Below are 15,446 nucleotides of genomic sequence, written 5' to 3' on the forward strand. Positions count from 1 at the left end.
GAGGATTCAGACAGCGATCAGATCATTAAAAGATTGGTGACGTGATGCAGCTCACGTGACAACCATGGATGAAAATGAAACTAATGGTCAGAACCTAATGGGCCTTGATGGATTAACATAAGCCCAGCCCACTTTGTGATTGCGCTGCAAGAGCAGAAACAAATAATAGTTGGAACAATTAATCAAGCGGAGACCAGAGTTGGTGGTGGTGTAATCGATCCTAGTCTTCTTGTGTTGGATTTCTATCTCTTCCTGTGAATTTCAGGTTCGTGTGATCAGGGGTTCTTAGGAAATTGATTGTCTCCTTTCGCTAGTTAGAGTTCTGCTCTTGTTGATTCCCCTTGTTTCTGGGTTTCTTCTAGCTTCTTCTTCGATTGCTGAATCTCATTGCCACATAAAGTAGCTAGCTTTGTATTGAATCAAGCTTCCTCCATCACACTTGGCTTGCAGATATGTCTTCAAGGGAGAGGCTAGGTTCATCTAAGCATTATAGCCGAGGCATGTCATCATCATCATCATCCCGGCACCACGAGACCATCTCTTCCGCTTCCGACCACCGGGTCTCCCATTCCGACGTTCTTGAAAACAAGATTGCAGCTCGAGCTGCTGAGATTGACCGTCTCTCTAGTGACAACCGCAAACTCGCTGCTAGCTACGTTGCTCTCAAGGAAGACCTTGCCCTTGCTGACCGCGAAGTCCAGGGACTGAGAGCTCACATCGTCAAGACTGAGACAGACGGCGAGATTCAGATCCGTGGTGCACTCGAGAAGATAGCGAAACTTGAGGGTATTGTCAACAACAGGGATAACATAAGGAGGGAGCTGCAATCAGCTCACATTGAGGCTCATACATTAGCCAGAGAACGCGAGGAGCTAGCTGCACAGGTGAAGGCGGCAGTAAAGGAGTTGAAGAAGGTCTGCCTCGAGTCGGAGGGTCTAGAGTCTTCAGTTCAAGAGCTTGAGCGGTTGAAAGAAGAGCACCAGAGATTAAGGTAAAAGGAAACGTCTTTTACTTGTCAAAAGATTCATCATCGTCAGTTGGTTTAATCATTTTTGGTTTCAATGGAGCAGGGAAGAGTTTGATGCCGAGAAGAGCCGTAACGTAGAGAAACTTGAGCAATTGAAAGAGATGGAGAGTAACATTATCGGAGCAGTCAAAGCTATTGAGAAGCTGCGAAGTGAGATCGCAACCGCAAGGAGTAGAGCTTGAGACTCAAAAGAGGGTCTCTCTTTTCTATTTAGGGAGAGATGCAAAAGAACCAACCAAAACTGTGTTCTGAATTTTCGTAATATATATAACATGAGTTTATCTTTTTCACATCAATCAACAGTCTCATAGAAAGGTTAAGCAACTAGATCAACTTCACATCGAGCCTCATCATACTCTTGTACTCTTCAGGCACAGGTGCACCACCTTGCACACACAGCCGCAGGAGCTTTCCCATAAACGTCCTCGAAATCTACAATCCGTCCTTCAATGCTGTTCACAGGTTTGGTGGATCGTCTCTTCGATGGGAACTTGTCAATCTCTACCTACTCCTGCTTGTATGCATAACTCAAGAAGCGCATAGATTTTAGGGACGGTAAACCTCTCGTCGTGGATAACTCTAGGTTTGAACTTCATTGAACACTAAAGAAAACACATTACTATAACATAAACATGAAAAAATCAAAAAGGCTAAATCATAAACAAAGCAAGCACACATAGTTTTATTGAGAAAGTAGTCCATATGATTCCACACTCTACTCAGCGCCGGCTCTGGACGTGTGCGGACGGTGCTTTGGCACAGGTTCTCATCATTTTTTGTATATTTAGAGTCATACAGTTTTAATTTTTTATATGAAAAGGTCATTTTTGTTTTTTTGAACACACAAAAAAAGGGCCCTAATTTTTTTTGATTTGTATAAGAAAGGGCCCTAAAAATTTGTTTGTGCACAGGGCCTAAATATATTCTGAGCCGGGCCTGACTCTACTAAAGCTGATACTCAATTGTATCTGCTCGGAGAGGCCGGAGAGTAACCCTGGCTGTGATTTCCTCAGCTGTTTCTCCTCCTTCATTGGAGTCTGATTAGGCTTCCTCTCCGATTAATCCTTCCGAGGCTTAGGTACATCGGCGTAGAGAGGATCGTCATCATCAAGAGGTTTTGGTTACGCCAAGTCGAGAGACTGTGAGATTTGCACAAGCACCTTTCCTCTCTGCATTTTTATTGTTGTTTTCCAAAAGAAGAAGAAGAAGGTTTAAACCTTAAACCCTGAAGCTATTAATGGTTTTATGCTAGGAGGACCCAATAGCCTAAGCCTTTTAAAACGAGAACGAGCCCATTATGAAGACAGAATATATATATGGGAAGTGATGCAGGTTTGGATATGGTGAAGTTGAAGAAGACATCTGCATAAAGCTTATGACTAGTTCTTGTGCTGAATTGTGATGCCCAGATCTTTGTTGGTAACCGGAGAAAGGCCAGAGATTCTGTTTTATGAAGCTGGTCGGTCTGTGATGGCCTAACCGCTAATATCAATATGGGAGAAACCTAGCATTAAACTGCCTCTCACTTCCCTACAGTTTTTGACCGCTCAATGTCTCTAAAACAAAGAGTTGCATTGTGTTTCCAAACTCATCTGGCGACCATACAATCATGTAAAGAAAAAAAGATTATGAAAATTTATATTTATCCAAAAAGGAAGCATTCATTAAAATCTCCAAAAAAGTTACAACATGAAATGGCCACAAATAGCCAGCAAAGACGTTGAATGTAAATCCAAGGCTTGTTACATACTACATCGATAGCAAGAAGACAAAAATACTTGAATAACCCCAAACAAGACAAAAAAAAAAAAAAAAGTAAAGAGAAACTCTCGAAGATATTTCTCAGGGGATATTTGATAATACAACAAAACTGGTGAAGCAACCTGTGAAGGTTTGAGGTCAACAAAGTTTAATGATCTCTCCAAAAATATATCTTCACCGCAAAAACAGTTTTGTCAGGGTAAATTTAACACCCCCGATTTACAGAACTCTAGGGTGTGCTGATGATATGATTATAATAATATAAAACTTGTGTTATATCTTTAGCTCTTCATTTTTCCTTAACTTTCTTTTACCTCTGCTTGGTTTTTTTGCTCATTGGTTAGTTCTCCTTCAAGAAAGGATCGGTTCCATTAGGAGGTTCTTCTCTGTTTTCTGAAACGGAAGCGATGCTAAAACTGTTGTGGTTATCAATGCTACTGCTTCGTGGCTTTCCTGGTCTTGATCGTATGTTGGTTCCCATTGGAAATGGTTCCTGCAAATAATAACAACAAAGGTGAAAAATATGAAACAAATCAAAATCTCTTATTGAGTAACTGAGCATCACCACATCTTTGAACTTATGAGATCTCACTAAGAACCCATTTCAATATGTGCAACCAAAGGGAGAGCGAAATTGAGCAACTACTACGAAATGAGAACCCTAACAAGATGATGTTATCTGATGTGTTAGTAACATTCACCTGATCACCAGCATTTGGACCATCGGTGTGGAAAAGAATAGGCCGGCAACGTTTGTCTTCGTTCATTAAGCTTGAGTTCTGGAAATGGGCAATAAGTGCTACTTTTCCTTGAATTCGAGCATATGTAAGAGTTGCCACCTTCTCGCTGTTAAACTTTTCCCACTTTTTTCCATTAAAAGCCTGCAAGTTTTTTTTAAACTTTTAACCAATGCTCTTCAAGAGAAAAAGCCAAAAAATATATAAAAAGCAGCAACAGAAAAGGCTGGCTGTACCTTATAAAATGGTACAATCTTTTCAGGTTCAATAAGGTTGATGAAAGCGTATCCCACATTGCATTTGTTCTGAAACGAGAAGGTAAAATTAGGTTAGCAAAAAAATACTGATATTGCAAATACCAAAAGCCCATTTTCTACATAAGACTATTATATAAAAAGGTAGGACGGACGCCTGCTTGCCTTGAAATCAATTGGCAAATAAAGGAAATCATACGTTCCTTTACAATGCTCGTCAATGGCGGAGAGAAGCATCTTAGAAGTATACCTAAACCATAGCAGCATTTTATAGAGTTCAGAATTGAAAAGGAAAACATCAAACAACCTACGAAGCTAACAAAAGATATATAACAAGGAATAAAGGAAAGACACTGAATCCACTTACTTATTAGGAATGTTTTTAAGCATCAGTGTTGTCCTGACATCATCCCCACGTAATATACGGTCAACATCAAGCTCAAACAGTTTCTTGTCAGCATGACTAGAGCTAGACTCGCTTCTACGGTGTGAGAGATTCCTGTATCGTTCATTAGGCGAGTCAAACGAACCCGGCATTGAAACCATTGGGTTCCTCCCGGGGAAGAGATGAGACAACTGTTGGGGAGATCGCAGTACAGCATTTTGGGAATTTATATCCATGCGATTCCCAGCAACATGGGAAAAGGACTTGTGAGAACCAATTTCCATTGGATGTGAGGGTGAAGAGCCAGGAAACCCCATGCTACCATGAGAACCTATGTGGAAGCCAGGCGATTCTAGAGATTCAGCAACATAGGCTTGTCTTCTATCCCAGAAAGGCGAGTTTAATACGGGCGCAGATCCAATGTGGTGGTGCACAGGGGAAGATGCCATATTCACCATAACAGGAGGTGCTCTAGAGAATACAGTAACAGGTGGGCGCTGACTAGTAATGCCGTTGAGGTGAGACGGCGAGCTAGGCCACATCATGCCACCTGAAGGATTTTGTTGCTGAGTGTTAGAATTGCTCCATAAATTAAGGTTAGGGCGGCGGGAGTTTTGGTTCATGGGAGACCCTATGCCTACAGTCAAAAGACCACAACAACTAAAAGTGAGAAAGAAAAAAACAATATTATGTATGACAGTAGAAGAAATACTAGCACTCAGTAATTGTGCAATTCTGTTGACATACACAACGAATGTTTCAGCCACTTTCAAATTCAATTTCAAACCCAGCACAGTTATCTGTCTATATGACTGCAATTAAGAACATAATACTAATAATATTTTCCCAGGATGACAAGTTTTACACCAAGAATGCTTTTAAAAAAAGTTGTCTACAGAAACAGTACCTAGAATTTTCATCGCTGTAGCACATTTCAGATTCCACTAAAATTGTAAGGACCATCCTAACAGTGTGCTACGGCAGACATTCTTCTTAAACTCACAATTGTCAACTACATATCATCATTATTCTTCGACAAATTTATCAAAACAGTAGCAATTTAGAGATAAAGAGCTTACCCCCTCCGTTAAAGCCATCCACTCCACGAACATTATGTAACATAAAGGCATCATTTGCTTTCGAGCCATCACTGACGACTTCAGAAAATGCTGTCGAGGACTTATATGGACTACCATTTGTAAAGTTGTCGAGGTACTCTGAAAAAGAATGAGGATGAAGGTTTGGCATGCTTTGGATCCCCATATTTGAATTGTCAAAAGGGTGGACATGCTCCTGAATTCCGGGCTTGCTGGCTGAGATGACGTTTGCCGAAGGTGGAAATCCAATAGGAATGCTGAGACTCCTATGACGTTCAATGAAGGAGTTCACAGGCGATCCAACAGAACTATGACTAATCCCCATAGGTCCACCATCAATGGAGGTTGAAGGAATTATTCCTGGGAAATGTCTCCCTGACACAGAGATATTTAACGGCAGTGATTTTGAGTATCAAGATGACAAATCATTCAATTAAAAAAAGAATTACAAATGCTGAATGCAAAAGCATACCCATGTGCCCAGATGATGTATTAGTAAAAGGCATTTTAGGTAGAAACCCTTCAGCATCATGTGCAACAAACTGTGACATGTACCTGAAATAAAGAAAAAAGAATGGGTGAACCCCATACATCAACACAACTGGCATCCTCGTAAATACTTAACAGCAAAGCACATGTTCAAATCATTTTGATTTAGGATTTTGTATTCATTCACAGCCCACAAAGGAATATAAACCAGGGAGAAAAAAAAAACAACCAGTCACCCACCTTTGACTCTCTGGATAGGTTAACGCAAGTTTAAGCTGCTTCCCAGCAACCTCGAGTCCATTCAGGCCACCAAGAGCAGCCTCTGACGCTCGGATGTCAAAGAATTCTATGTATATCTGTGGGTTATCGTGCATGGTTCTACGAATCTGCAAACCACAGAAACATCATTAGAATCTACCTCAGAAAAGTAACTAAACGGAGCATCTCAATATATCAACCTCTTTGATTTCTCCATACGATTTGACCATTCGATTGAGTTCTTCATTTGAAATAGACGAATCAATATTAGTAATCAACAGGGCTCCTTTACTGGCGTCTTTTCCTGAAGGAATTTCCTGGAGCCAAGAAAATTGTAAGATAGATACAAATCAACATAAGTCACAAATACTGTCCACAGAGCAAAGACAATATATTTCATAAAAACAAGGAATCATACCTTAGGGATAGAATAACGAATATCAAGTTTCGTTCCTCTTAACAGCTTATTGTGGAGTGCTCTCGCCGCATTTTGAGCAGCCCTTATATCATAGTAGGATACCATGATAAAACCACGATTCTTGCAAGCTGTATGAAGAGCCTGGATGTCTCCAAATTGCTGAACAAGTAAAAGTATTCTCAGTACGAAGTAATCAATTCCAGATTATATAAACAAATCTGTGGGGGGAAACGCTGCTGGAATAAGGTACCTCAAAAAGGACCTTCAGCTCATAGTCTTCGACATTGCTACTGATATTTCCGGCCAAAATTGTTCTGGATGGAATTTCCGCTCGATGATGTTCGCCAACAGAATTATTGCGGCCTCTCTCTCCGTTTCTGGGGCCCATAGGAGGAAAAACATCTCCATCTAGCTCCATGCCACCAACACTGCTGAAAAGGTCAAAATCATCTAGATCATCTCCACCGGCACGAGATTTACGCCCAACGTCACCCATCACTTCTGCAAAGAGGTCATCTTCATCTGGCAGAAGATTTCCAATAGTTTGCGCCTCAATTTCTTCTAAAGATTCAGAGGGTTCTTCCTCACGGTGGGTAACAACTGTGTTCGCAGACATAGGAGATAGCATATCACTTCTCTGTAACCGTACTGCAAAAACCAAGAATTTGGAGACGCAGTCAAGTAGTTAAAGTACAGTAAGTTAAAGGAGAAAGAAACAAACTTTCACGATCGTCTATGATGTACTAGATTAACAAACGGCGTTTCTTTACCGTAGAGGATAAAACAAAATCAACATAATAAGTAACAATTCATAAAAGTGAACCAGAAGCTTACGTTTTCTACTAAATGTATCAGACAGTGAGCTGGAAAATAAACTACTTTCCCACTGGCTACCATTTGTGGTGTTTCTTGCGTTAGGGCTAACAGAGGGGTGCACCCCAGACAAGCTAGATTGTGGCTTCAGCTGGTGACTTTCAGGTGTCCAGGAACTCTTTGGCAGATTTGAAAATCTATCACGACCACCTTGGTTTTCAGGAATCAGGTCTGTTTTCAGAAACCCAAATTGCCTCTGCCAGACAAAAGAACAAGTATACTTGAGAAACAAAAAGAAAACAGTTTTAAACATCATAGAAAATAGTGGCAGATAATGTGACAAAGATGGTGCTACACAGTTAAAACCCCATGGAAAAAAAAAGTTACCTCTGAACTAATACGAGTATCTTCACGAAAGTGGGAAGGTGTTGATACACCTCTCTGTTCCATTATATCAGACGGCATCATGCAGATGACAGCAAAATTTGGAATAATAAAACAAAATCTCTTTTGTAGCTTTTTAGTCTTTTTCAACGGACCATATCACTTCCCCTGAAAGATGAACAACCAGTTTTAGATTCAAAGCCAGTAAGTCTCCAAAAGAAACAAAATCCACTATTCATTGCAAAGAAGGATCTTGCCAGACAAAAAAGATTAAGCAAAATAACTCAAAGGACACAAAAAAAAACAACACAAGAATTCAATTAGAACTAAGCAAAATCAAACCCTAAATCCAAACAAAGTCAGCAACTTTACGTACTCTAAGAAGAAGTTCAATACGAAAAAAATCATCTTAAACCTCTCTCCTTTAAAGCGGAGTAGAAACACCTGGAAGACAAAGATTAGGTATTTCAAAAAGCCATAAGAGACTACAATTTCGCCTAATTCATGATCCTTGTTCAGCTCATTATATGCAAACAGGGAACCAACTCCTACCTAATTCACAAACTTGGGCACCCAGTTTAACTTAATTTAAGAAAATAAACCTAAATTACTCACCAGCAAATAAAAAAACAAATACAAAGAGCTTACCTAATTTACAAACAAACACAATTACGCTTCCTCCCAAACATTTTTTCCACTAAATTAAATTAAATTTAAAAAAAGAAAGAAACTTGTGAAGAATGGATCTCGTGAAATTCATTACCTTGAAAAATAAAAGGATGCACGAAGAAAACACACAGCAGCAACAGCGATGTTCGACAGAGAAGAAAGAGAGAGAGAGAGAGAGAGGAGCAGAATAATTCGCCTTCTCTTTTATCTTCCTCCTTTCCTTTTTGTTTCCTTCTATCCAATCACATCCATCGCAGAATATTTAATTCACACAAATCAATTAAAATAACCCCCAAAAAAAAAGTGAATCGGTGTTTCTAATTTTTTTTTCTTTTTTTCGAATTTCCTCTCCTCTCACGACGCGTTGTTTCCAACGAATAATCTATGCGACCGGCGGTAATTATAATAGTTCCGGCGATACTCTTCCCGTCGACGTGCGATTCCGGTTGTCTCTCCTAGAGAGAGAAATGGAGAGGAGAGAAAGAGTTTTTTGTTTTTTTCGGTTAGTTGGTTTAGAGTTTCGACTAAAAAAAGAATGAGAGGAAAAAAACAAAATAGAGTTGAGGAGAGGAGAGCACTCTTCTGTGTTGGATGTATCGTGGATCTAGTGGTTTCGTACGATATTAAATCTGGACCGTAGATTATAACTAAAACTGACAAAAATTACGGTCTCACACGAGAGTCTCGACGGCAGCGAGCAGTCGATGAGCGCGGTTTTGTAACCAAGGAGCAGCCTATTTATTGAACATGTGGACTATTTGATTTTTTTTTCTTTTCAAAGTGTGATTTGTTTTTAATCTACAAACTATTTATTAGAATATGTTCAAATGAAGTTAGGAAATTACACTTTACTATTATATATGAATGAAAACACGAATAAAAGTTGTTAGTTTTTAATTGATATAACCTCTATAAATTAATAATTTTATTATATTGATAATTTTATAAGTGTCATTTTAATTCTTGATTAAGTTTTTTTCTGTAACAACTTGAGCGAAAAGTTGATAAGAATGTTTTTATAGTTACACTCTTTGTTGAAAGAATACAAAACAAAGTCTGAAACTATAGTTTGTGTTTACAAAAAAAACTACTCCATAGTTTTTATGTTTACTAAATAAGCTTTTTTTTTATCAACTGTCGTAAAAACATTGTAATTTTTGAAGATAATGTTTGGTTGGTTGGATCAATACTATCTTAAAATGATTTTTTGCTCACTATATCTCTTTCTTTTTATGACTGAGTGAATTAGTTTACTCGTGATCCACGGTTGTTATCATCCGTGTTTGGATTTTTTTTATTTTACAATGAAGTGCACAACAACAAAAACTGATAATAAATATCCTTGATTGTGAATTTTTATTTGTTTGATGGCCAATCCTTCCACGCTATCAAATGAGCATGTGCAGGTTCGAACAACCAAATAGAGAAAACCGAAAAAGGTGGTATGGGGAAAAAAGTCATCCACTATTGTATTTTGCCTTATTATTTCAATTGTAAAGTAACAATAAATAGGGGAAAAAAAAGAATAGAGGGTCATGTAGCATGCTACAAAAAAAAAAGAGTCATGTAGCAAGTCGACCGTGAAAACATCTCCAAATAAAGTTTGCAATATTACAAATTTAAACTTCGAAGGTGATTATTTCCGAAATAACAACTTCAAATTAAACTTTAAATATTTTACATTTTGCATTATAGTCTTTTATTGGTGAAAAAGTAAACAAAAGTCATAAAATTTTTATTTAGCAATAAAATATATAATAAAAATATTATACATAATACTCCATCCGTTTCATCAAGATAGACTTTTTTGAAAAAGTTTGTTTCACAAATATGTATTTTTGTGTTTTCTATGAAAAATTTGTAAATTTCAAAGAAATTAATTGACTTTATTGAATTACTATTGGTTAAAAGTTATTGAAAATTGAAAATTACATAAAACAATACATTTATTATGGTAGTTTAGCGTGTTTTCTTAATATGTGTGAAAATACTAAAAAAATTATATTTGTGGAACGAAAAGAATATTAATTACTATTAGTAAGATAATACATTTTACTAGCATATTACATGCATTTTGAAATAATAGCCAACTTTTTTTTTTTTTTTTACTTGTAGCTTACAAGCTAAAATTGTTGAAATCGTGTACTTTTATTAATTGATGTAATAATTTTGTTTTCATATAATTTTATCCTTTGTGTATTTTGCTTTATAAGTTGTATTAAATGTGCATTTTAATTTTTTGTATAATATTTTGCTTTAATGTTATTGATATATTTGTATTTTGCATAAGATAAAAAAATATAAAAATTAAAATGGTAACTATAAAAGTTAACAAGATTATTTGAAAATAGATAGCTGAAATGATTTTAAAATATGGAACTTTGAAATTGCTTTTGGAATATGAAAAACTTCATATTGGAAATTTTGAAATTGCTTCTAGAGATGCGGTGTATGATGATATCTCTCATCTGTCAAATTAATAGTTAAACAAAAGTTTATATTTATGTGTTATGTTGTGTATAAATGCATTGCTTAAAGATTCATGAAGTGTTTTGTATTGGGATCTCCGTCGAACATTTTTATCATTTGATTTCGTAGAATACAAAATTTATATATTATTCTGAAAGTTTCAAATAGAGTATTTCCCCTCCCGCTTAATTGCAGATGTATGAGTATTTATAAGATAGTAGTGGTCCACTGTCTTATAGTATAACGAGTAGATGATTCACATAAATACAGTAGATGACTTGAACCGAGCTAAGAAGCTGAGCTAACTAGTCGATGGAAACTGAGGGTTGCGTGAGAGAGAGGGTCACTGTCCCATATTTTAAATGCTGCTAGGCGCTGCGTAAAGGATTAGAAAAGCATTTATTTTTGAAGATGCTCTTCTCAACGTATCCACGTGTCAGTATTTCATTAGCTTACACAACAAAAGATGAACCAGCAAATCTTAGCTCAGGATGTGATCATCTACCCCACTAACCATCTTAAATCTTTGTGGACCTTTTTCATATGAACCGTTGGATTCATCGATCCACTTGTGGTTAACCGTATCTAACCGGCGTTGAATTACAACCAAGACCAGACCGTCTTCCAGCTTTTAGACCAAGAAGCGAGATTTGATTTGATTTGATTTTTTTTATCAACAGCGAGATTTGATTAGAGTTAGCATTTTTTATTCCAAAAAAAAAATTAGAAACATTTAATAAAATCCTCTTTTGTCATAGACTTTGTAGTGTCACGCTGGTCTCACATGCCTACGTTCTTGGAAGTTTGGAATAACTCAGCTACGGTCACCAATATTAATTATTGTTAACATTTAAAGTTATTCAAAACTTGTGTATGAAATCATTGGTAAGAGATAATTTATTTATTTTATGGAATCCTACTATAATTCAGTTCTTTCAAGTACATATTAATGGTTATAAGTTGCAACAATTCAATGTTTCATACTCCCTCCGTAACACTTTAAGTGGTGTTTAAAGGAAAAAAATTTGTTTCAAAATAATTTATGTTCGTATTATTTTAGATAGAATTTAATATCATTTAAACTTTGTGACCAATAGCAAAATACTGAATTTTTTTTATTGGTTGGATTAATTTTATTTAATGATATTTTTACGTAACCAAGATAAATTGTATTCCATCTCTTTCTTAATGTTACATATTCTAGATTTTTTACACATTTTAATAAAACACATTAAATTTACACATTTTTTGTGTTTATCTTTGTTTCATAATTTTAAGCCAATAACAATTCAGTAAGTGCAATTAAGTTTTTGAAATTTGCAATTAGTTAATAAAACATGTCTTGAAAATGTAAAAAATGGATCTTTTTAAAACAAATTTTTTTCCTAGAATATGTAATATTAAGGAATAGAGGGAGTATAGAAGTTTGTATTTTCTTAATCCAAATGTAAAAACCTTAAAAATCAATGATAAGAGTGAGTATATTTTTAGTTGGCACCAATACATGCTAGTGTGATTAAAGAACCACACGCAATTCAAATCAGCAACACACTAGTTTGGGTTTTCACGAATGAGAAAACAGTATGAATTCTATAACACCATTGAATTTCAACTCTGCTTGAAAGATCAAAAACTAATAGTAACTTTTAAAATTTTGTATAAAGGCTTCACGTGCTAAATCTTGAAGAACACATTGGACAGAACAGCAAGACAGATGCAAGAACCAATGGAATTATGGCACATTATATAAGCCTTTTATTCCATTGGATAAGTTAACTAAAATATTTATTATAATGATTTTTGAATTATTTGGTTGTTATAACTTATATGGTCCACCCGGTCCTTTATCTTATAGATTTTCGTCGGTCTATTTATTAATTATCTACTGATTTTCAATCATTAAAAATGTCAGAATATTTTGATGTCAAAAAAAGTCATAATATTTTATTATTTTCTATTATTTAATTTTATGTCAGCAATCTTGTGTATTTATATATGGATTGTTGTGAACAATCGCAAATTAACCAGAAGAAAACAAAAGAGAGCAAAAACATATTGAAACAAATACTTATTTAGGATTTCTTATTATTATGTGAGTTAGATCTTTTAACCGCGCTACGCGAAGGTTATGTATTCTAAATTATAAAAACTAAAAACAATTCTTAATTAAGGTTTTTAAACAAAGTTTTATTTAAATTTATTAAAAGCTACACTTTTTACACTTATGTACACAAAATTATTAAATATGAGTATCTAAATTATTATAATATATTATCATGTAGTTGTTTAAATATTTAAAATAAAGCTAAATAAAATTTAAGTTGGTATTTATTTTCGTTTTATAACAATACTTACATAATATCTTACTAATAGATGTCATAATCATAAAAATAAAACATAAAGCATTTCTATTTCGTCCTATCTTTCATTGATATCTACTTTTTTATATCTACTCGTTCCTCTAAAAAAAATTTCTGGTTATTTTTCTTTTAACTAAATCAAAAACTGGTTTAGATTCCATCACTTCCAAAAATTTAAAGTTACCGAATAAAAATAATCAGAATATATAATAATAGCAAAAGAAAAACAATAAAAGTTGCATCGTATAAAAAAAAACTCAAAATCGAGGCTCTTCGTAATCTAAATCAGAGTATAACAAAATTAAATTATAAAATATTGACCTGAGATAGAAGGTTAGATAGACCAGTATGCATGAGGTATAGAATTAAGTTTGCAAGGTGTGTAAGTTCTCTGTGTATATAGATTTCGTAACTTTATAAAAAATGGACTTTAAAACGTTTTAGATTTATGCCATATTTTCAAATATGCAGAGTTCATGGAATATTGGTAGTAGAAGTAAATTTGGCTACAATTTTACTTATGCACACCTTGTCATACGATTGATACACATTCGTTTTATATCTGGAGATCCGACCAGTTGAAATTTAATCAGTCAACATGAGTGCAGGTTCTTATATTTCAAGAACTACTTTTTACATAGATATGCTTCGGATGTTTTAGTTCCTTAAAAACCATATAAATGACTTTAGTTTGCAGTAATGATTTATTCAGCTAACAATATAACGGTAATTATATATACTAGAGATTTTGTCCGGGCTACGCCCGGGATTAGACACCTGTCAATAGATTTAATACATATATTACATCCCTTGATATAAAATTATTAACCATATATAGTGAAACCTCTATAGATTAATAATGTTGAGACTACACCTAAACTATAACTTTTTTATTAATTTATCGATATACTAATTGAACCAAAAAATCAATTTGGAACTATAAAATTATATTATTTTATAGAGATTTTTAGTGTATATTAATTTATAGAATATTAATTTAAAGAGGTTATACTGTATTGAATTAGAAATGAGTAAAACTTACAATTTATCATTTTTACTATCTAAAAATACATATAGACAGATGAGCAAATGTGTAATGAAGAAAATATAATTAATTCTAAGTTATGATCCAAATATTTTTTATCTTATATATTTGGTTATTATGAAAATAAATTATTAATCATAAGTAAAGTCCATCTGATTGCGATATAAATAAACCATATATTTTATGTACACGCGGTTTATATATTTTAAATTTGTTAATTTATCATTTTTACTATATTGAGGATTGTTTTTTTTTGTTTATATTTTTTATAAAATTTATTGATTTTATAATTTTAAATATTTTCCTCTGATTCTTCTAAATTTAGAATATGATTTGCTAAAACAGTGTAGTCTAACCACATATTTTTGCTGTCATAAAATATGCTTACAATTCTTTAAACCAAAAAAATGAATTGCATGATTAATACAATTTAGTTTGGTGTTATTTATGGTATGATGTTATATTTCATGTATTATTTTTTTAATTTTTATTTGAAACTTTAATTTATGTTTACAATTCTAAGTTATGATCCAAATATTTTTTATCTTATATATTTGGTTATTATGAAAATAAATTATTAATCATAAGTAAAGTCAATCTGATTGCGAGAATAAATAAACCATATATTTTATGTACACGCGGTTTATATATTTTAAATTTGTTAATTTATCATTTTTACTATATTGAGGATTTTTTTTTGGTTTATATTTTTTATAAAATTTATTGGTTTTATAATTTTAAATATTTTCCTCTGATTCTTCTAAATTTAGAATATGATTTGCTAAAACAGTGTAGTCTAACCACATATTTTTGCTGTCATACAATATTCTTACAATTCTTTAAACCAAAAAATGAATTGCATGATTAACACAATTTAGTTTGGTGTTATTTTTCTTCCTAGTCGTTTTGACTTTGATTAAATCCAATTATAAAAGAAAAGAAAAGATAAATTAAGAATAAACTCTGTTATTTTTAATGTTATGTATTATATTTTATCGTATAGTTTCTAATTCTTTAAATCACGGTTTTCTACTATTATATAATTATTTTGATACATAATTTGAATATATGGTTTGGTTGGTAATACTCATTTTAGGTGTTTTATAAATTTTGAAAATTTGATTCATAGTATCTTCGACAATAAACTATTTATCAAAACTATGAAGGTATTTTAATTTGATCATCCTGTCAGCATAATTGATTTTAAGATGGTTGCAAAAGAATTTAAAGTCTAAATATATGCATGATAATTTATTTAATTACAAAAGTGTATTTTATTT

At 33.8% G+C, this 15,446-nt stretch overlaps 2 protein-coding genes across 3 annotated transcripts; one reads left to right on the top strand and one right to left on the bottom strand.

The window, feature by feature from the left end:
* The first annotated feature begins 118 nt into the window (after positions 1-118).
* On the top strand, positions 119-1,323 carry LOC106347757 (protein FLX-like 4). Its single transcript, XM_013787351.3, has 3 exons — positions 119-265; positions 451-991; positions 1,071-1,323. The coding sequence occupies exons 2-3, from the start codon at positions 453-455 to the stop codon at positions 1,207-1,209; spliced, it is 678 nt and encodes a 225-aa protein (XP_013642805.1). The 5' UTR covers positions 119-265; positions 451-452; the 3' UTR covers positions 1,210-1,323.
* Positions 1,324-2,639: 1,316 nt separating this feature from the next.
* Positions 2,640-8,812, bottom strand: LOC106347756 (protein MEI2-like 1). Of its 2 annotated transcripts, none has more exons than XM_048781869.1 (14): positions 8,387-8,812; positions 7,627-7,791; positions 7,261-7,495; positions 6,677-7,074; positions 6,427-6,585; positions 6,209-6,325; positions 5,991-6,136; positions 5,734-5,816; positions 5,244-5,636; positions 4,147-4,714; positions 3,945-4,029; positions 3,762-3,830; positions 3,490-3,669; positions 2,640-3,281 (listed from the first exon to the last, which is right to left on the bottom strand). In XM_048781869.1, exons 2-14 carry the CDS (start codon positions 7,705-7,707, stop codon positions 3,129-3,131), a joined length of 2,667 nt encoding a protein of 888 aa, XP_048637826.1. In that variant the 5' UTR covers positions 7,708-7,791; positions 8,387-8,812; the 3' UTR covers positions 2,640-3,128. The 2 variants fall into 2 exon arrangements, with proteins under 2 accessions (XP_048637826.1, XP_048637825.1); XM_048781868.1 differs by having other exon boundaries at positions 4,147-4,801.
* Between the last annotated feature and the right edge of the window lie 6,634 nt (positions 8,813-15,446).

Source organism: Brassica napus, chromosome A6, assembly GCF_020379485.1.
Source record: "Brassica napus cultivar Da-Ae chromosome A6, Da-Ae, whole genome shotgun sequence".
Classification (NCBI taxonomy): domain Eukaryota; kingdom Viridiplantae; phylum Streptophyta; class Magnoliopsida; order Brassicales; family Brassicaceae; genus Brassica; species Brassica napus.